Source organism: Plectropomus leopardus, chromosome 3 (genome assembly GCF_008729295.1).
Source record: "Plectropomus leopardus isolate mb chromosome 3, YSFRI_Pleo_2.0, whole genome shotgun sequence".
Taxonomy (NCBI): Eukaryota; Metazoa; Chordata; class Actinopteri; order Perciformes; family Serranidae; genus Plectropomus; species Plectropomus leopardus.
This window is the reverse complement of record NC_056465.1, coordinates 25071208-25091799: the sequence shown is the minus strand read 5'-3', so window position 1 is coordinate 25091799 and position 20592 is coordinate 25071208. Positions and strand designations below refer to the sequence as shown.

Sequence of the window (20592 nt, the reverse complement as noted above, 5' to 3'; positions counted from 1 at the left end):
CAAAATAAGATTGTCCTTCTTCAATTTTGGTTATTAGAAAATTTGTCTTAAACTACATTCCACATGGCCTTAAAAAGTCTTAAAAAGTCTTAAATCTGCCTTGCCTTAAGATGCAGGAACCCTGAAAGTGTAATAGTGTGCATATTTGCATTGCTCTTTATCTGTGTGTTTTTCTGAATGTTTTTGTAAGTATTTTTCTGTGTTTGTCACCCCTTCTTAGATCCCCAGCCAGTGCATGACATGTGTGGCCTTTCAAGCCATCCGGGAATACATTGTAGGCAAGACAGCACCTGTTCCGGTCAAGATCTATGACTACTACGAACCAGGTGTGCCTCTGATGAATATTTTAAGTGCTGCTCTTTAAAGAGTCACAGAGCAGGAAAACTGTCTAACTCACCATGATTTATGAAGTGGCTTCTTTTTTTGTGGAAATCGGATTTTTCTTTTCAAGTTTATGACCTAGTTATGGTGAGTGTCATCATTGTTTTGTGTGTGTGGGTGTGTGAACGTGCTGGTGTGGGTCTGTGCTTGTCATGCAGCATTTGAGGCCACCCGTTTCTACAACGTTAGCGAGAGCAGTCCGCTAGCCCGGGAGCTGTGTGATGGGCCCACTTGCAATGAGGTGGAAAGTTCAACCAATCAGTGGATAGGTAAGACTCGTGCTACGCCACATTATGATTCACAGAAACCCTATCAGTCTCTTAAATAGACTTTATTTCCTGCAGGTTTTGTTCAGGCGAACCAGTGCAACAATGTGTTTGGCTGTCTGGAGGAGGAGCAGTTTGAACGCTGCACTTGCTACAGGGACTGTGGTTACGATGGCGAGCCAGTGTGTGGGTCTGACGGCCAACTCTACCAGAACCAGTGTCAGATGGAGGTGTTTGCATGTCGAAACGGGACACGAATCAAGCAGGTCCCGCTGTCTCAGTGTCCTCACAGTAAGAGCTCTCTCAGTGCACATCACCTGGACTTTGACCTTACAGCCAGTCAGGCTATTGATCCATTAATATGACCTTGTGCCAGAACTCTGAATCTCCACCCACATGTCAGATTTGTGTAGTACTACTTTTGTGGAAAGTGCAACATAATGTAATATTTACTTACCATATACTACTACATTTACTTACTACTTAAAACACTTCCACCTGTTTATGCATGTTTTAGTAAATAGTAATGTTTAAGCAAAAATGTATGTGTTTTAAAAGTACTTAGCATAGGAGTGGATAAATGACATTTGGCTTATAGTGTCATGTTGTGTGAGAGTTTGTAGACTGATCTTTTGATGTAGTTTTAAATGTGAACCTCAATTACTTAAATTTATGAAGAATGCACACATGGTGAGTGACTGATATACAAATGGTTATTCTGGAGTGGAAAATCAACTCCAGATTCACTCTTGTTTGGTGTTTTGCCTCACTAAATTTGCATTTATTCTGGCACTGTCTTTGGATTCTTCAGTCTCCGTGGAGGCATACAAGAATAACAATGGTTATTTGGGTGTGAAATATTCCTTTAAATCAACATATTTCTTTGATCAATGAGAAAAACATTAACTGCTCCTAGCATCCGATGTGGCAGCCACCGGTTGTTTAAAGAAAAAAAAAAGAAATTGGCTAACATGAACATAACGGTTTTTTTTGGTTGTTTTTATGATGCTAATGTTGAGAGACTTGGAGGGAAATAATCACTTAAATGTCAACATTTCAATTCATTTGAAACAGCCACAATCTCATTCTACTTCTTATCTTCCCGCGTGCGTCCTAGAGCAGCTGCTACTAACTGTATAATGTTCATTTAAACAGTAGGTGGGCTCTATCTTACAGACATTGACAGCATATCCCAGAACTTTAACTCCCTTTAGAGGAAACAAGTGTGTTTTTGTATGAGTGTGTGTTCTCAGGAACTCTTTGTTAGCTTGTGTATTTTATCAGCTACAGTTGGTTGGCTAAGCTGTATCTTTTTGTGTGTGTGTAATCGTCCATATGCCAATTGTGCACACATCTGTATGTGTGTGTGTCCACACGCACGTGCAAGTGTGTCTGCGCTCCTCTCTCTGTGTGTCGCTGTGTAAGAGTGTGTGTGTGTGGGTGTGTGTGTGCGTGTGTGTGTGTGTGTGTGTGTGTGTGTGTGATCTGAGCTGTAGAAACAGCTGTTCAGGTGTTGAGCTGATTACTGGATGAGTTTTCAGAGGAGAGCTACCCGCCGTGTTCCCCCCCAGCCTCTCTCGCTCTCTGCTGTATTACAGGGCTCTCTCCAAATGACAGAGTGCTTTTGTCCAGCCCTTTGAAATCCTTGTCACATTCCTTTCCGACGCACAGCCCAACAACAAAGGAGCCTTCATGTTGTGGAGCAGATTGGGGAAAAGGCATAGACAAAACTTTGGTGGGAAAAGACCTCCGTTTGTGCCAAGTGGTTCATGCTGTAGATTATCAAAAGAACCGTATTTTTTGTTTAGAGCTTCCCTGACCTTGTTTGTTTGTGTATGGTTGTGCGGGGGAGATTCATGCCACCATTTCCCTGTTTTGAAAAGGAAAAAGATACAATTTGTTTCCACACACGGCGGTCCCTCTGGCCATGGTTTGGCCCCTGCTATTTTTGGAAAGATTTTAATGCAGGCCTCTGTTGAGACTGAGTGTACATCATTGTTATGCCAAAAAGTGTTGCTCAGTGGGGTGGATAATGCTTCTGGGCAGTATTTAGATTATGCAACACTGAAACTCTGTTGAATTCATTACCAGTTTTTTTTAGGTGCTGTGGCAGCCACATAAATGTGAATAATCTAACCTGTGTGTTTGTATTTCCAGTAGAAACCACGGTGGAGAACAGACAACCAATAGCAAACCAGGAAACTGAGCAGCCCTCAGTGCCTGTGCACACAGGTAACTTCATATACCACACCTTTCCCTACAGATACACAGCTTTACCTTCCATTTCTTCTCTCCCTTCCTCTTCAGCCTTCCTTCAATTTGCCCGCTAAGGCCAACTTTACTCAGCTGCAGAGGCATTTTTTTTGCTTTTAGTAGCTTTTACCATTGATAATGCACATGATGAGTTAACAGCATGTTACATCTACTGTCTGAATGCCACATCTTGTATTGTTCTAGCATCCATTAACCCTCTGAAACCTGAGCAAATTGGCTTGATTTCTCTCAAAAACATAGGAAAAGGGCAATGAACAACTTTAGAAGAAATTAACAAAAAATATGCAAAAAAGAACGGTAAAAAGCTCAACAAAATTACCTAAAAAAAGTTTTTCCGATTGTTCAGAAAAAAAAACAGGAAAATGACCCCAAAAGTGCTTAGAAAAACAATAATAATTCTGTAAAATAAATGTAAATATATAATTCTGATATTAATAAATACATTTTTCCCTAGATTTAAAAAAAAATAAAAATTTCTAAACCTAGTAATTTCTTGCAGTTTGCAGAGAATTTCTTGCCAAGTAGCTCACTCCCTTTGTTCCCAAGTTTTAAAAGAAAGCTCACCAATTGCTCAGAGAACTGCTTGTGAAGGCGTCTGAATGCAGCACCAGAAAAGTGATGTCAAGCCAGGTTTCAAAAAGTTCAGGGCTTCAGTGTCAGTTAACTGTAAATGTAACAAGTCGAGACTTCAGGCCTGTCATATGTTGTTTACATGTAAATGATGTGATATGTGTTTTGTAATGTAGAGACTTGGACTCCACACGAGCAGGAAGAAGAAAGCGTTTAAGTCAAAGATTAAAGGGTGTGGGGGGGTGTAAAACTGAGAAAAGAAAGGGGAGAAAGACAGTCAATGAGGGATGAGCTGGAGACAAGATGAAAGAGAAAAAAGAACAGGATAGAAAGAGAAAAGGGATGAGAGGAAAGTAGAGGAAAGTAGATACATAAGTGGGGTGTGTGGCAGTGCATTCCCCTGCCACCACATCATGTCTACGATCTGTGTGATAAATAGGTGGATAGGTTTCACACTGCAGACTTGATTGTTGCTCTGCCATGAGCTTAGATCAGCTGCCACTTCCCGAGAGGCGGCCAGAGAATTCCTGATAGGATGTTTGGCTGCGTGCGGAGGGAGGATGTAGCCGTGTTACATTTGGCAACAAAAACATTTTAAAAAAGGCAGCGCAGTCATTCACAAGTTGCAGAGATGTGCTTACTGTACATGTGTGCATGTGAGCTGATATGTAACATTAAGGTCTGTCTCTGTGAATGTTTGAGTTGCTTACAGGTGTGTGTGTGTGTGTGTGTGTGTGTGTGTGTGTGTGTGTGTGAGTGATGTGGCACAGCCTGCACTGACTTGTTTCTCAGCCTGCAGCTCCCGGTAGCTGCAGCTCTCAAAGCTGCTCTCAGTCAAAGGTCTCTGTATTACAAAAGCTAACGCTTCACACTCACCACAGGAATGCTGTTATGCACTCGCACACACAGACACACACAGACACCCGTATATATATCCATATATGCACGCACACATACACGTGATGCATGCTTGCACAGGCAAATACGCCCACATGGACACTGACATACACACACTCACTTAGAATATGATAACCCCAGGGGTGATTAGATTGAATAAGTACTGTAAAAACACTGTCATTGTAAACCATTAGAATGTTGACGACATGCCCGCTAAGTGCACTGAGAGTGTAATAGGTGAAGGCGGACTGTGCCAAGGAACTGACAGTCTCCACTAGAACAGCGGAGGAAGCTGAAGCTCTGGAATTAGCTTCCCTGTGCAGACTTGTCTTATTAGTGAACTTGTACCAGAGGACAACATACACTATAATGAATACACGGACTCGCAAGCTGCATTAGAGATGAAATTTTCCTTCACGTGCCTGTATTTTAGTCACTTTTAACTCCCTCTTTGAGAATCAAATGTTTACATAGTCCTTGTTTGGTTTTGGTGTTTAGACCTCCCCATAAAGTCTAGTGTGTACCACACACTTTAAAGAAGCAAAATCAGATAACAGAAGACTCACTCACAATAGGCACTCCCAGTAAAGATTTCCTAAAGCTATACTCTTATCTTAAAGCAGTGAGTTTGAAGCAGCATGCTATATGAGAATACACCATTTTAAGTAGGGAGGGACCCCTACTGTCTGTGATGGGGTATTGCTCCAAGAGCGTCAGATGTACATAACATTAAAGGTGCTCTGTGGAGCTTTTTTTTATAAACAGTTATATATAACAGTGGTTATATCAAGTGTTAATCACCAGAAAGAATTGAGGTCCATCAAGCTTGTTTAATGTATTTTCTTCCTCATAAAACATTTACAAAGCTGATTTTTCCTAATATCTTGGAACATGTCGAGTTCACGTGCATGTTTACTTCATTTACTTCTTCCCTGTCACATTACTGTGTTTGTTTGCACATTACTGCCACCTGCAGATCAGTGGAATAGTATTAAACCAGTGGCAGGAATGTATGCTCAGACACATGCATGTACTTTTTCGAGTAGTCGTAAACTCCACAGGGTACCTCTTGAGGGGGAATGAGGGATTCTAATCCAGTGCAGTTTTTGCCAGATTTAGCAAATATCTCAAAAACATAAAAATAGCAGCAAAACACTGAGCGGAGTGAATCTTGGGTTGGCTTTTACTTATGCTGGCAATACCAATTACAAGCAGTAATTGATTATTCCTGCATAGTATATGTTTAAGTCTGATAATGACAACCTGTTTTATACACCTCAGGAACTAAATCAGATATTTCATCATTGGATTTCAGAAGTTGCAATCAGTTAAACTGGGAAATGTGATCACATTACTCCAGTTCTAAAATCCTGACACTGGCTACCTGTCACTCAGAGAGTTGATTTAAAAATCTTGCTGCTTGTCGATAAATCACTCTGTGGATCAGCGCCAAAATATATCTCTGACATGCTTGTGACATGTTAACCTTCTCGGGCCCTCAGGACATCTGGGGCCGGCCTATTGACCATCCCAAGAGTTAGAACTAACTAGCGTTTTGTTATTATGCAGCACAAACCGGGACTAACCTCCCAGATGATGTCAGACAAACCCCAACTTTAAACACTTTAAAGTCAAAGCTGAAAATGTTCCTTTTTACATTGCTTTCTCCATAATGACTGCTAATGACTGCAAACCTATTTTTAAACTGGATTTTCTATGATTTTAAATAATCTTTTTATCTAGCATCCCTTGTCTGCACTTTTGCTATTTTTATTTTCAAATTTTAGAGTAATTTAGGAATTAATTTTACCTTTCATATCTTATCCCTTTATTACACCCCACCCCCAATCTCTCCAGGTGAAGAGGAGCAGGGCTCCATGGCAGAGGTGTCCTACTACTCCTATGAATATGACCCCGATTCAGAGCCTTTCCTTGCTGATGCAGACGGAGGGGACCATTTTGACCTTCCTGATGGTGGGCAGGACGTAGAGCACAAGGTGCTCCAGCCAGCAGATCCTCAGCTACCCACACTGGACACAAAAAACACGCCTGAGCGATGGTAGGAACTGCACTGTCCAATTGATGTACACTGAGGTCCTGTTTTTCCTTTATTTAATTCCATCCATTCATGCAGTCCCGCTTTATTTGATTAATTATCTCTCATTTCACATTACTAAACTTGCAGCCCTTGTGTGGTTTTTTTGTATTTTGATTGACTGCCCTACCCTTATTAGCTTCACCTGTCCCTCACTCGTCCTGCTGTCCATGCTCACCTGTTCTCACTTGCCACATTAGAGTTTCCCAGCTTATATCTGCCCAGTTCCTTTGGGGTTCTGCTGCCTGTTTTCCTGTCCCTGTCTGTCTCAAGGAGTCTAGCCTGTAAGTCATGTTTGTAATAAATCTTCAAATTTACCCAGATGTTTGATCATCTGTTCATCATTTGGGCCCAAACCCGCTACCTGCTGTCTATAACGTTACAGTGCCAACTGACAAAGAACAAAGGAACAGGGCATGTATAAGTAGGCAAACACTAATTTGGGGAGTGAGAACAAGTGAGCATGAGATGAACTGACTGCAGGACGAGTGAGGGACAGGTGACAGTAATCAGGGTCGGGCAGTCAATCAAAACTGGCTGGAAAACACATCAGGGCAGAAAGTTTAGTGATCTGAAGTGAGATGAGAGATAAGTAACAAGATAAATGGGAGACACTAAGCACAAAAGCAGAGCAGATCTGGGATGATCATGGTATTTGTAGTATGTTTTGCCTAAAGCTTAACCCTTTGAAGCCTGAGCAAATTGGCTTAAGAAGGAAATGAACAATAAAAGAAGAAATGACCCCAAATTGGCAAGAAACTGGTAAAAATTGTACAAGAAAATTAACCGAAAATGTGTATGTATGTAAAATAAATAAATAAATAAATAAATACAAAGCAATCAAAAAAAGTTAAAAAAAAAAAACAAACAAAAAAACAACAACAACAACAAGGAAAACGTGACTTGGAAAAAGTGCTTAAAAATTCTGAATATTTGTAACATAATTTTAAATACATAAATGGAATCATTTTGAATAAAGCCTTCCCCTAGCTTTTTTCTTCTTTCCCCATCCCCTTCTTTCTTTTTTTTAAATAATTTTTTAAGTCTATTATTTTTTGCTATTTGTGGCATATTTCTGATCAAATTGCTCATTGCCTTTTTTCCATGTTTTTGAAAGAAAACGCACCAATTTTCTCAGGCCTCAGAGGTTTTAATATTTATGGAAGGCGTCTGAATGCAGCACAAGAAAAGGGATGTCTCTCCATGTTTCAAAAGGTTAATGGATAAACATAGTGTTATTCTATTTCTAGAGGTTTCTTTCTGTCAAAAAATGCTGTAAAAAGACCAAAACCAAAAATACATTGGTCTGTCTCTCAGGCACAAGCTCATTCATTCCTTTGTTGAGGACTATTTTCAGACATGGATGAATACACATTTGGTGCTCTGTATTTATAAATGTTTGTTGCATTGACTAACAATAAATTACAGTGCCCATCAAAACAGCCATATTATTTATCATTTAGTAACATTTATGGGTTATTATTTGCAGGTATGAATATACATGGTGCTAAAGAAAGAACAGTTTGCTGCTGAAGGGCAGTTAAAGGCACAGTTCAAGTTCACCCCAAATCAAACATATTTGTCCTTATTATTATTTATCTGTTTTTAAAATGTATTTTCTAGGCTCTTTGAGCACCACAAACCAAGTACCATCTAGTTCCATTATATTCAAGAGAAGGCAGACATCTCTACAATACTGATAAAAAAGAGGAAAAGTTTTTATTTTTTTTATCTGGGGATGAACTATCCCTTCAAATAACACAACTTAAGTTGTGATTACAGATTTGTTTGGTAACAAAATTTTTCGAAATGATCTTAAAATGAAAGTTTGTCTTGTTTTCTTGTCGTCCACAGAAACGCGCACAGAGTGAAGCCATACCCACCTCCAAATTGTACATTATTTGTGAATATGCTAGTGAATGGAAAGAGAAGAAAGACTTGGGACTTGTTCAGCCTGAAAGGAAGAGATGATGGAGTCTGGAGACGAGAGTGTGACATTGTGTGAGAGTGTGTGTTTTTAGATGTTTTGAATGGAGTCTGCGTGGATGCATTTATACATTTGTGTGTGCGTGTGTGTGTTTGTGTGTGTGTGTTTGTGTGTGGTTGTGATGTGATTGTGTGTGACTGCTGTTAAGGTCCTCCAGACTTTTATTATTCTTCCTCCAGACTCCTAGTCACCAATAGGCACCATAGCGTCTTTGTTATTCACTGTCCTGCCTTTATAATCACTAGAAGAAATAATCAAGTATTTATGTTTGTAATTACACCTGACTTTAAGCAAAATATTTTGTTATATTTTCTATCTGTGGTATTTATTTGTAGCTAGAGGTCATATCATTTAAATTTTTTGTCAGTGCCCGCCCATACAGTCTACTTTCCGCCCTCGTGGTTCATGAGTTCAAACAAAAGATATGTGCTGTCAAAGGCTTTTTTTTTCTTTCATAACAAGCTTTAACCCAATTATTGAAATGTTTGATGAAATTCCTGTGCTGGTATCCTGCTGGAAAAAGACATATGCTAACCATATGCTTTACAGAAACATAAGCTCAAATGTTATTTTAAAGATTTTTGGGGGGCTTTTGCCTCTGTTAAGACAGTACAGTCGAGACTGATAACAAGTATAAAGAAAGAAAAGAGGACTGACATGTAACAAAGGTCTCTGACCGACTCAAAGTGGTCCACCAGGACACACCAGCTCAAACGTTTCTGAAACACCAACATCATCTACTCTCAAGTCACCTTTCACCTTACCTACCTTGAGATTTGATTGTACAGTTCATAAGCTATTTTGTTTTTGTTAAATTTTGATTCGTGAAGCAATCAACTTAAAAATCAAGAATGAAGTTTTGAATTCCTGTAAATGTACCAAATTCAGTTAAATGTAGCCCCTATTCATATCAAAAAAATGTGCTTTTTAAAACAAACGAGAATAAATTTGTATACAATCCAAGGTTTGGGGTTTGACGCCTTCTGCACTCTCAGGTTTTAATGCTCTGGTTAATAAGCAGAAGAGACTTGCTCGTGTGTCCACTCCTTCAGGTAATACTTAAACAGCAAAATGACCTTTTGTGTAGCAATTACTTGGCGCATGTAACCTTAAAATTTTGAAGAAAACTTTGTTTTTCTGGCATGATTCCACGGTGGAAGAAGAGTCCAGAAATTGAGAAAATTCTTGATGAATTGAAGAAATCAGGGTCCTCATTTAACAACAGCAAAACATCAGTTTATGAACTCATGCTAAAATGCGCAGGTAAGCTCAGGGTGCATCATTTGTTTGCAGAAGTGTTTTATATTGTAATGTTTCAACAAAAATGCATGTGTGCGGAAAGCTCTGAAAATTCAGCTGGATAAACAACACTTTTTATACTGCACACGTCGTGTGTGTGTGTGTGTGTGTGTGTGTTTGTAAATGGATGTTTTGATATACTAGAGGTTCACTGTTGTTAAATGTGCACCCTGATTATTTCAATACATAAGTAATATTCCCTTGTTTTTAATTCTTCTTTTTCTAGCATGTTAGAAAAACTTAACATATTCAAGGTGACACGATGGCTGAGTACAACACACAAGTTATTATTTTGCGTGTTTAGTTTTCCTTTAATATGGGTATAAGTCATCTACCCCTGTACTTTGCCACGACACTTTTTCCTTCTGTTTTAGCTTGTGCAATTCTACTTTGTTTAACTGTAGAAAAAAATACCTTTACCCTTGTTACTTTTAGAATAATTTGATTTTTGCAGATGCAGCATAATACATGTATCTGCTCCCTTGACAGAGGAGCTGCAGTTTATGAAAGCTGTGTCGTTCCATTTCCTTTGAAAGGCTAGTTAAGTCTGGAGATAATTTCCTGTCAGCAGTGAGCTGTATTACAACGCTGCTGCTTCAGAGGGCCCTCTGCTTTGATAACTGACTCTGTGACCTCTGGCATGCTTCTGTGTTGGAGATAGAAAGCATGTACTTGTGTGTGTCACTTTGTACACACTGTGTGCATCTCTGGGTTTGGTTGTACACTGTACTAAATGTGTTTTGCTGTAACTGCTAACAACAGATTTGGGTTACCGGAGTCGCAGCCAGGAGAGAGTTAGAGCCTGTTAAAGTTTAATGTTTGTTTTCTGCATGTCGCTCGTCGACCCTCTCAGGTACTGCAGCCTCTGGCAGCTCTGGCCTTTAAACGAGTCCCTCAAATCCCAACTACAAAACATGACTGGGATTAGAGGAGATCAAAGAGGGCTAAAGTGTAACTGCACCCGGGTAATCGGTTTGACCTAAGTTAAAGATAAGAAACCAGAGTGTTATACGTGTTGGCAATTCAATGGCCAAATGAAGGCACTTTGTCTGACCCTGCATATGTGTTTGGGCTTTATGGGTGTTTATGGGAAGAAAACACAGCATGCAGTGTGACAGCAGGGAAATAAATATGACTGGAGGTAGTAGTTTAAGGTATAATTGGAGGCAAAAGTGCAGCTCTGAGCACATGCATAAGGATTTACTCCTCCAGTCTAAATGGAAAACTTTGTTCCTGTAGTGACAGTAAACCAGCAATGCAGGGGACCTGGCTGCAGCAAACTATCCACGCCAGTCTCCGTGGTAACTGCATGCATGGCTGAAGAGTGATATTGGGTCTCCACACTACGATGAGCAGAAAGAGCAAAAAGAGAAAGGAGGGAGAGGGGGATCTTGGTTTCATGGTCTGCGGGGGGAGCTAGCATTACATGAGAGTGAATCGGAGTGATGACATTGTTCCTCGGTAGCAGCTGAGTGCACCTATACATCCACCTGTGTGGACGAAGGGCTATTCACCTGTCTGAGCCACAGCAGGAGGACAAAGGGACAAACGGGCAGGTAGATAAAACCCTATCCAGTGTAGAGTCCGCTCTGCTGTTGACACTTTGATGTGTATTATACGTCTCAGGTTTCCTGATTGTTTCAGAGGAAATTAGGGATTGATTCTGTATCATCCAGGGTTCTGGGTTTCATTGTCAGGCAGGGGGTGTGTGTGTGTGTGTGTTTGTGTGTGTGTGTGTGTGTGTGTGTGTGTGTGTGTGTGTGTGTGTGTGTGTGTGTGTGTGTGTGTGTGTGTGGGGTGCTGGATCCTGGAGGAGCAATACTGTGATATCTGAAGAAAGACCACCAAGATGGACATAGAGTGAGGTGCTCCTCTAAGGACTGAATTTCCAAGAATGCAGCCGATCTCAGCTCTGACTGAAAGGGGGAATTACCTGAGGTAAGGTGCAAAAACCTTGCATTTCAGTTTCAAATTTATCTTGTTTTTTAAATTCTCAGACATCATTTTTTAACCCTTTGAATCCTGTATCAACATCAGTTTTCTTGTGCTGTGCTCAGATGCCTTTAACAAGCTATTTAACCCTTAAAAAGCTCAGCAAATTGCAGTACATGAGGAAAGGAGACGATTAGCAACTTGGCAGGAAATGTTCCAGCATTCCTATTTTAATGTGTGAAGTTCAGCACTGACCTGTAAATTAGTTAGTTAGTTAGTTTTCCCAAAAAAGGGTAATTAAAATATATATATTTAGGGAAAAATGTGCAGAAAACTACATTTATTGTTGTTATAACCATATAGTTTAAATAACTTTACAGGAAAAAATGTTTACATATATTTTTTTCAGTTATCAGGATTTTTTGGGGGGGTCATTTTCATGTTTGTCTTAACTTTTACTTTTCTTTTTTTGCCTATTTTCAGATGATTTCCATGTAACTATTGTTTTACTAGTTTCCTGCACATTTTGGGGTCATGTCTTGTTAAGCTGCTCATTGTTTTCTACCCAGAAAGAAATTAAACCAACTTTCTCAGGTTTTCAAAGGGTTAACCAGCTTCTTGTTGTTATGCTGTGTGAATGTTTTGGTAGTGTTGCTGCCATTGAGGGATTCCTGAAGTATCTGTCGCTTCTACAAAGAGTCAAATGGAGAAAAAATACCCAGCAATAGCAGGAAGAGAAAAGGGTAAGTTTGTCAATAGAAGCTACTTTTCCTGATTCATCTCATTGTACAGCATGAGGCAATGTGTGATGATATAAATTCATGTATACAAAACATACACCCATGTGTAAAAGCATGGATATCATTAGCTATATTCCAGTTGGTCACTTTCATAATTTCATCAGGGGAGCGCTGACTTGAGCAGAGTAGAGGATTCTGGTGTGCAGACCTGCCAGGACTCGCTCTTTTCTGTTAAAAATGCTCCCACTGGCTCTGCTTGTACACATGCCACTGAACACTTGTATGCTGATGTGTTCTGCATGCTGCTCGCTGTCTATTTGTCCGGCCCAGTGCACATGATAGACAATGATCAGATGCAGCTCCAGGCTTACTGGCTGCCAGTTATTAGGTGTGATGATGCAGGTCGAAGGCTGATCAGTTTATCAATGGTCGAATGAGTGGTGTCGCAGTTATTCTGACTTATGAAAAATTCTATGATTTTGCAGATGTGTGAACATTTAATCTTACTTCTTCTGTAGCACGCAAAGCTGCAGAAGAAGCAAAGTCATAATTTATACAAAAAATGTTGCCCGTTTTTAATCTCTCTTACTGAACATTTGTCTCATGTTTGCACAGTAAATATAATTTAGAGCATGTATTATAACAGTGTTTCCCATCTGGTGGGTCACGGTCCAAAAGTGGATCATGAGTCCATTCTTAATGGATTTCAAGTGACTCGTGGATGTGTCAGGTTTGAAGAAAAAACAAATAATAGTACAGTAAGTACAGTGAATTTCCAGCACAGAGCTTTTATTTTGAAGTGTTTTTTTTCTGTTAATTCTTACAATAAGTTTTATTTCTTTGTGTTCTAAGCCAACTTGTTGTTCACATTTTGTAAAATAAAATAAAATAAAAAATGCTGTGTTTGATCTAATGTGTGGACCTGAACTAATGACTGTAGATAAATCTGGACCACATGGCTGGACCAGTTGGGACCCACTGGATCATATGTGTTTCGGCCACCTGTCTCTGTGATATTTCCTCATGTCTGCAGGGCCAGGGCCTGGGCGCTATGGGCTTCCTCCTACCATTGGATTTATGGGCCATGACTTCACCAAGCCAACGAGCCCTGCCTATTCTTTTCATGGCCGGATGAGTGACACAAGTGAGTTCTTTATCTCTTTCTCTAACTTTTAGATTATTAGTCAGCTCCATAGCTGCAGAGGAAACGTGCATTATGTGTGTAACTAAACATTTTGATGCTATCTCGGTCAGATCATTGATGTCAGAGCCATCAAACTTTATCAAGAATCAGAGGTGTAATTCATGACTTGTGGCGTCCCTTTGACCAAACATTAAAAAGTATGCTTTTTAAAAAAGTGTGCAACAAATCAATAGATTTACATAAGTGCTTTTCATTCCCAGCAAGTTGTCACTTAATTCCTCTGATTCACTTCGTTTGAACCAGTCCAAAAGTATCCAATCACGTTGCAAGAAAGAACCATTAGGAACTAATGTGCCAGTTGGGGAAAAAAAAGATAATTTCTTTCATGTACAAAAACTATGTAATGGTCAACTAAAAATGAACTGCAGTATGCAAAACTAATTCAACAAACTTGTTTTAACTAATAAATGCTAATTTTAAAAATCATTCATAATTATTGTAAATGTAATATAATACACTGTTTTTTAAATGGCATTATATTTGGGGAAGAGTGCATTATGAGTTGTTATTACTCGGGACATGACTTCGGACTATTTACCTCTGTCTAGAAAATATAGAAACATTACAATCACATTTTTATCAACAATAATATTTGTGTTCATTTTTTCAATGACATCACATGAGCTAAAGCAGAGGACGGTATACCTCCTCAGGGATGTAATGTCATATTAGCGCCAGTAGGGGGAGACAAAGCTGCACTTTATGTTCATTTAGCCAGTTTAAACGTCATATTAAACTGATCATATATGTTTAATTTACCTGCAGTGTATTGTGTAGACTCAAGTCCAGGGCCGCAGTATCACATTGATGCAAAAATCACTCGTTTTGGAAGGGATGGTACACCTGCATACTCAATGCTGGGTAGAGTGAAAGCACAGAGTAAGTTCCTTTTCAATTTAATGTTATAATGATGCATATTGAACTAAGAGCAAATGAATTGCTCCATTATTTTGAAAGGGTGAGCCCTTCTGTTTTTGACACTATTTTTAGAGATCCAGTAACAGCTGCTGCAACTGAAAATCTAAACTCCTCTCAGTAAACACACTCTACCATATGGTGTTGATGGTTTATTTTCAACTGTTTTCTGTTCACTAGAGGAGCTGTTCCAGACGCCTGGACCAGGTGCATACAGCCCTGAGAAAACCCCTCCATGCAACCTCCAGCGCAAACCCCCGTCCTACACAATGGGCGCTCGTACACACTACCGGAGCGTCGACTCAGTACCTGCTCCTAACAAGTACAGTCTCCCTCCACTCATGGGCCCTCAAGTCCCAAACAAACAAGCCAGCGCAAGCTACTCAATCTCAGGTAGTTACAGCACAGGGGGGCCATCTGTGGATTTAGCCAAGACGCCAGGGCCTTGCAGGTACAACAGTACAGACCCAAATGTTTATCTACCCAGACAGCCGGCATTTTCCATGCTGGGACGTCACAGTTTACCCAGAGATGCCACAGAGAAGCCCGGTCCTGGGACTTACAATCCAGAGAAAGTGACAGTTCACAAGGCTCGGGCACCAGCCTACTCGCTGGGCATAAGACACTCTGAATTTGTTACTCCACTAGTTGTCAATGTTTCTGACTGAACGTCATCACACATAGTTCGTCGATCTGGTAGAAAAAATTAGTCATGAGCAAACAGATGTGAAGAAGTACATTTAATTTTGTTCTTTCAACAGCAACAAAAACGTGTTGAATCAACCAGGACTCACTGTTAACATGTATAACATCTAGAAATAATAATATGTACATAACACAAACATAAGTTTAAGAACAGGAAAAACACAGAAAGCACTTTGGGGGAAAATAGTGAGCTTGAGGAAAAATGAAATCATATGCCTGTACGACATTCAGCAAACACATCAATTATGACAAAATGGTATCAGAAGGAATTTAAAAATGTGTTAAAATGTACAACTGATAGGCAAGCGTTCACCTTCATATTGTTTACAAGGTTATCATTCACAGGAGAATCAAACTGTTCGCCTCTCATTACCTCTAAAAACTGAGGAAGTTTGAAAGGACAAAAAAACACAATATAACTAAGAGGTTTCTACACAATAAATGAGAACATATGTAGAGATGTTTGTAGGAGAGATGTATGGTTCAGATACAATAGATATCAGCAAAGACTGTTGCAGGTGTTGTACAGATGGTTTCCATTTAATCTTTCGGGAGAGGTCTTCTGAAAAGCAGTATGTGTGGCTCTGGAAGGGAAAGCAGAGATGTAGTATCAGTCAACATCACTACTTCAGTTCAGTTCAGTACAGTGGGTAAACCAATCAGCGTATCATCATGAACGCGGCTGTGATCCATGTGCATATAACTTTCATGCAGTCACATGCAACAAGGTATTAAAGGAGAGGCTCGGATATTTTTGACTTTTTTTAGTACAATGCGACAATGTTTCAATCCCACTGTGATCTTTGTCAGCTCAAAATGTTTGAAATGATAAAACCACACCTATATTTGTACATATTGCTCACTGACAGGCTGAGAAGCTCCAGGCTGACAACCAACAATTCAATAAATTAAATGGAAAATACAAAGGAAAAAGTAGGGAAGGAAAACAGTGATGTAGAGGCTATACTGCAAAATATCAGGCATATATCTAAGTTGATAAAAATAATACACCAAAAGCCATCATCAGTCTACATCAACTGGGTTGAAAATGATATAATAAGTTAGAGGCAAAACAGGAGTAATTTCAAATGCATTCACATAAAAGAAACCTGCGATGAAAGGTTCGAAACATTGTCTTCATTAAACTTTTTTGGCATGGAGTAAGTGTGTAGGGGTTACCTTTTTCCTCATGCATGCTGATTTTTGATAGCCTTGCACGTATTGTGCATGTAATCATTCTCTCTCAGTTACCTTAGTACAATACTCATTCGCTGATGTTCATTTGATGTAAACGAGTCACTGGTCACTGTAATTATTTTTTTTTCTCCATACTGGTAATAAGAGATCACTGGCAGACTACTCTGGAAGAGATGGCGGGCAAAATACAGTCCTTTTCAAAAATGTATTCTACAGCTGAGTTACAGCTAAAATGAGGATCGACAAAAAAAGGAGGTATTTTCCAAATGCAACGTCTTTCACCAGCTTTCATTTCTCTACAGTGTTTCCTATCTGAGCTGCAGTAAAGTGATAGTAACACAAAGGGGACTTTTGTACTAAAAATACTGTAACATTGGAAAATACCCATTTGATTGGACTAATTCAGACTGTAGAAACCATACATGAGCTTTGGCTGAGCATTACGATGCATTTCTGCACAGAACAAGGACTGTACATTTAGTCCTTCCACTCTTGTAGAGAAGAAAGGGCCTCTTTACAACCAGCAAGGACAGAAAGAATGAGGACAATAATCAATAGCCCTTTCCAAATACATTTAGTTTTTAAGTGTTGTTTTGAGACAGGCATGCTTAAAGTCCAACCCGGGGACCATTCGTTGCCCTAAGACAAATTTAAAACGGCCCCAGTCTTGTTGTTCAGAATATACTGCATGTGGCCCCACACATTATTAATTAATAAAGCCAGATTACTTTTAATTTTTTTCATTCACCTCACGATGGCACCAAACTACGCAGGTGGATTGAATGTGTTTTTATTAACAGACATAAAACAAGCAAATGAACATTAACAATCAGTACAGTTTAACCCCCCAACTGCTAGAAAGCAGTTCTGTAATCTGTCTTGAGTTATATGACTGTCTTTCCAACCTCACAACAAGGCGTGTTACAGGGGCTGTGATAAATAATCCCTACTGTTGTGATTGCATTAAAAAGTAAACTTATCAAATTTAATGCATTTAGTAAAGTGGTTATTGCAGTTTTTCTTAAAATTAGATTTAAAAAATACCACAATATCAAACCATGCCTACAGTACTGCAAGTCATCTCAGCATACTGAATCATAACAGGTGTTGTGGTACGCATTGATTCTCCAGATTCTTGCCAAAACAGAGCCCTACAGCAAATAAGTGTTAAGTCAACAGCAAATTCTTTATCACTGAAAGACAAAACAGTTGTGATTGACTCATTTTAATAGGATTTTTTTTTAAATTTCAAAAAACCCACATAATAACGCAGATGCCCCCAAAGTATTTTCACATGATCTAATCTGCCCCCCATTCAAAAAACGTTTGGACACCCCTGTTTTAAGACAAAGACGAGTCTTTAACATGTGAACCTGTGCAGAGTCCATGTAAGTCCATGGTTACTCACCTGGTTTGTGGATCATGTAGTGAATCCAGCCCTGGCTCTGTTGCACCCCGAGTCCCCTCCACTCGTCCTCTGTCATCAGGTGGGAGGAGGGCACCAGTTTAGACAGCTGCTTTGGAAGCACCACATGCCTTTGGGAAGATAAATAAAACTAAGAATTACACACTAGAAGACAGTTTCAGGTAACTTTAACATAACTATAGCTAACCCTCGAGGCCTTAATAATAATTACGAGTAGCGTTGGTGTAAAACATTTTTAGTCTTTTTATATATTGAAGAGACGTTATCCCCTCGTTCAGACCAGGCTAACGTTAAATTTAATAATAATCTTTCCGTTAACATAATGTTAATAGTTAGCATAGCTAGCGTTAGCTGTTAAGTGGGTCACGGATGTCTTATTTTAGTTTGCTTAGCTTTTTACGAAACTTGGCATGACGCTATGCTAGAATACAGTCAGTAGCACTACCTTTTACTATATCATTCATATAAAAAAGTACAAAATGAATGAGTTAACGTTGTTTTGAGCCGTGTAAAAAAAAGCTAACCTACATAATCATACCGTAATTTTACGTGAAGCTAACGTTTACTAACGTTTACCACACACATAACCGACTTTTGAAAACAACGCTAGCTAGCTGCCGTACCTGTACTCGAACTCCTCATCGGTGTACTTGTCAGAATAGTAAATCTGTTTTTTCGACATGTTCAGGAGGTGATAGCAGTCAAAGCTGAAGTCCAGAAAGATGTTTTCGGGTGATGTGAAGTTGAGTTAGCTCACTAACTTACAGGAGACAATGTTTATTGAGCGCAACAAGCTGCTGTCATCTGCCGCTGTTTTCAGAGGACAATTCAAACCCCAACGGCTCCCCGCACGCCCCTGATTGGTCAAAACAGCGGCACGTGGAGGCCGTTTCCATTTAGATCGTCTATATTTTGGAAGATGAACCACTCGGCTGTGGAAAACACAGCTCTTCAAACGAGGGACTACGGTTTGCCAACAGTTGGTTAATGTCCCTCTAAATTAATTTATAAAACACATATTCGTCATTATTTTCAGCTTCAGTTTTTTGCCATATTCAAGTTCAAGTAAGTCGATTAAAGAGAAGATATGTGATATATTGGAAAATGTTTCTGGTATTTCGCCCGGAGTTTTCTGAAAGCTAAAACGGCCTCAGTGTTAGCTCTTCTTGTCTTCACTCTCTCTGTCACTCTGCCTGCATTCTTCCCGGGTGCTGCAGCTCAACAACATGCTCGACTGTGGGAGGCGCAGACTAAACACTGCCAGGGTGAAATGCTGGAAGTAGACTACCAGGTAGGCTAGTGGTAAATTCAGCCACGAAACTTTAAGTTTTTGGCCAATATCACTCATGCTGGATTACGCGTTTTTTGCTTTTAGACTTGCAATTAAGGCATATGCGGTGTAGCCACAAAACATTATAAACATGAACCGAACACTGGGCACACAAATTGCAAACTAAATGGTTAAATAAAAGACATTTAGCTGGAAATATATCAAACATAATGCCTGAATATTTAAATGTTTTTTTTAAATTGCTACAATTTGTGTGATTTTTTTCATCTTAGACTTGTTTCTCATTATTTTGCCTGGCGAATTGTTATTTTAACTTTAATTTGTTGCATGCATGAAGCAGCAGGTGCATATCATTATCAATGGATTACAGTGGCACAGTGACAGGGGCCCGAAGTGTAAGGGGTCCCCTTGCCCCTCACATGCAAAATATCTCTCAACTTTACAAGCACTGACGAGTAAGAGACCCAAAATGACCAAAAACAGACACAAATAGACCATACAGAGATGCAAAAGAACTTTGAAGAGACATAAAGTAACCATAAAAGGGGGCAACAACTACAAAGAGACACAAAATGAATAGTGAGACACAAAAGGACAAAAAAGACAAGATCATTGTGTTGATTTGCCATTGGCTCTTGAGGCCAGGATTATGACAGCAAAAAATGTAATTAAGCATAATCATAATAGCTTCTTGGAGCAGGTATAGTTATATATTTATTATTTATATCCCTGGCTAAATAACAAAAATAAATAAAATCAGCCTATATACTACGACGGAGGATTAGGGGCATTTTAAAGAAAAAAAAAGTTGAATTTCAAGAGTAAAGTCATAATTTTGAGAACAAAGTTGTAATATTATGAGAAAAAAATTGTAATATTCTGCGAAAAAAATCGTAATTTTATGAGAGAAGCAGTCGTAATTTTACGAGGATGAAGTGGTATTTTTACAAGAAAGGGCCAGTATATCATGGAAATAAACATATTGCCAGCAAACTGTAAAACAGGCGAATATCCCCTCTCTTGTAGAGATACAACTCTTCTTGCGACAAAATGACTCGTATTGCAACTGTATTCCTATAAAATTATGTCTTTTTCTCCCCAAATTCTGATTTTATTCTCATATTGCGAGTTTATTCTATTAAAAAAAATTTTTTTCTAGTAAAACTATGACTTTATTCTCGGAATATTAGGACTTTATTCTCAATGTTGCCAAAAAGTTTTTTTCCTCAATGAGGCCCTAAAACTCTGTCGTAATACACAAATTAAGTTATCTCAGAGTTATTATTTTTGACATGTATTCAATTATACTTTTGTTAGATACCAGGTAATGATAATATCTATATATCAGTTTGTTTCGAGTGCAGGGACCGGAGATGAATTTGTCTTGTCACTTAATAATGTCTAACTATATTT

The 20592-nt window shown here is 39.1% G+C and overlaps 3 protein-coding genes across 4 annotated transcripts in view; 2 read left to right on the top strand and 1 right to left on the bottom strand.

The window, feature by feature from the left end:
• cpamd8 (C3 and PZP like alpha-2-macroglobulin domain containing 8) overlaps nucleotides 1–9737 on the top strand; it is a 59275-nt gene extending 49538 nt beyond the window's left edge. The window contains exons 39-44 of one of the 2 annotated variants that reach the window (XM_042483645.1): nucleotides 221–326; nucleotides 540–650; nucleotides 726–938; nucleotides 2808–2879; nucleotides 6246–6447; nucleotides 8338–9737. In XM_042483645.1, coding sequence (XP_042339579.1) covers nucleotides 221–326; nucleotides 540–650; nucleotides 726–938; nucleotides 2808–2879; nucleotides 6246–6447; nucleotide 8338 — 705 coding nt within the window. In that variant the 3' untranslated portion in view covers nucleotides 8339–9737. Of the gene's footprint in view, nucleotides 1–220; nucleotides 327–539; nucleotides 651–725; nucleotides 939–2804; nucleotides 2880–6245; nucleotides 6448–8337 lie in introns of both variants that reach the window. The other variant, XM_042483644.1, reaches the window with a different exon arrangement.
• A 2667-nt stretch (nucleotides 9738–12404) lies between these two features.
• Nucleotides 12405–15228, top strand: odf3l2b (outer dense fiber of sperm tails 3-like 2b). The gene is made up of 4 exons (XM_042512494.1): nucleotides 12405–12444; nucleotides 13475–13585; nucleotides 14411–14524; nucleotides 14741–15228. Exons 1-4 carry the CDS (start codon nucleotides 12405–12407, stop codon nucleotides 15226–15228), a joined length of 753 nt encoding a protein of 250 aa, XP_042368428.1.
• A 63-nt stretch (nucleotides 15229–15291) lies between these two features.
• Nucleotides 15292–18706, bottom strand: cks2 (CDC28 protein kinase regulatory subunit 2). Its single transcript, XM_042481450.1, has 3 exons — nucleotides 18512–18706; nucleotides 17871–17998; nucleotides 15292–15849 (listed from the first exon to the last, which is right to left on the bottom strand). The coding sequence occupies exons 1-3, from the start codon at nucleotides 18568–18570 to the stop codon at nucleotides 15806–15808; spliced, it is 231 nt and encodes a 76-aa protein (XP_042337384.1). The 5' UTR covers nucleotides 18571–18706; the 3' UTR covers nucleotides 15292–15805.
• Between the last annotated feature and the right edge of the window lie 1886 nt (nucleotides 18707–20592).

Bases quoted from the DNA above. Each gene is read 5' to 3' on its own strand.
- odf3l2b (XM_042512494.1), top strand. From the start codon at position 12,405: ATGGAGAAAAAATACCCAGCAATAGCAGGAAGAGAAAAGG. The intron at 12,445-13,474 runs GTAAGTTTGTCA...TCATGTCTGCAG, and splicing joins AATAGCAGGAAGAGAAAAGG to GGCCAGGGCCTGGGCGCTAT. The intron at 13,586-14,410 runs GTGAGTTCTTTA...ATTTACCTGCAG, and splicing joins TGGCCGGATGAGTGACACAA to TGTATTGTGTAGACTCAAGT.
- cks2 (XM_042481450.1), bottom strand. From the start codon at position 18,570: ATGTCGAAAAAACAGATTTACTATTCTGACAAGTACACCGATGAGGAG. The intron at 17,999-18,511 runs GTACGGCAGCTA...ATCTTCCCAAAG, and splicing joins GATGAGGAGTTCGAGTACAG to GCATGTGGTGCTTCCAAAGC. The intron at 15,850-17,870 runs GTGAGTAACCAT...TTTCCCTTCCAG, and splicing joins CTACATGATCCACAAACCAG to AGCCACACATACTGCTTTTC.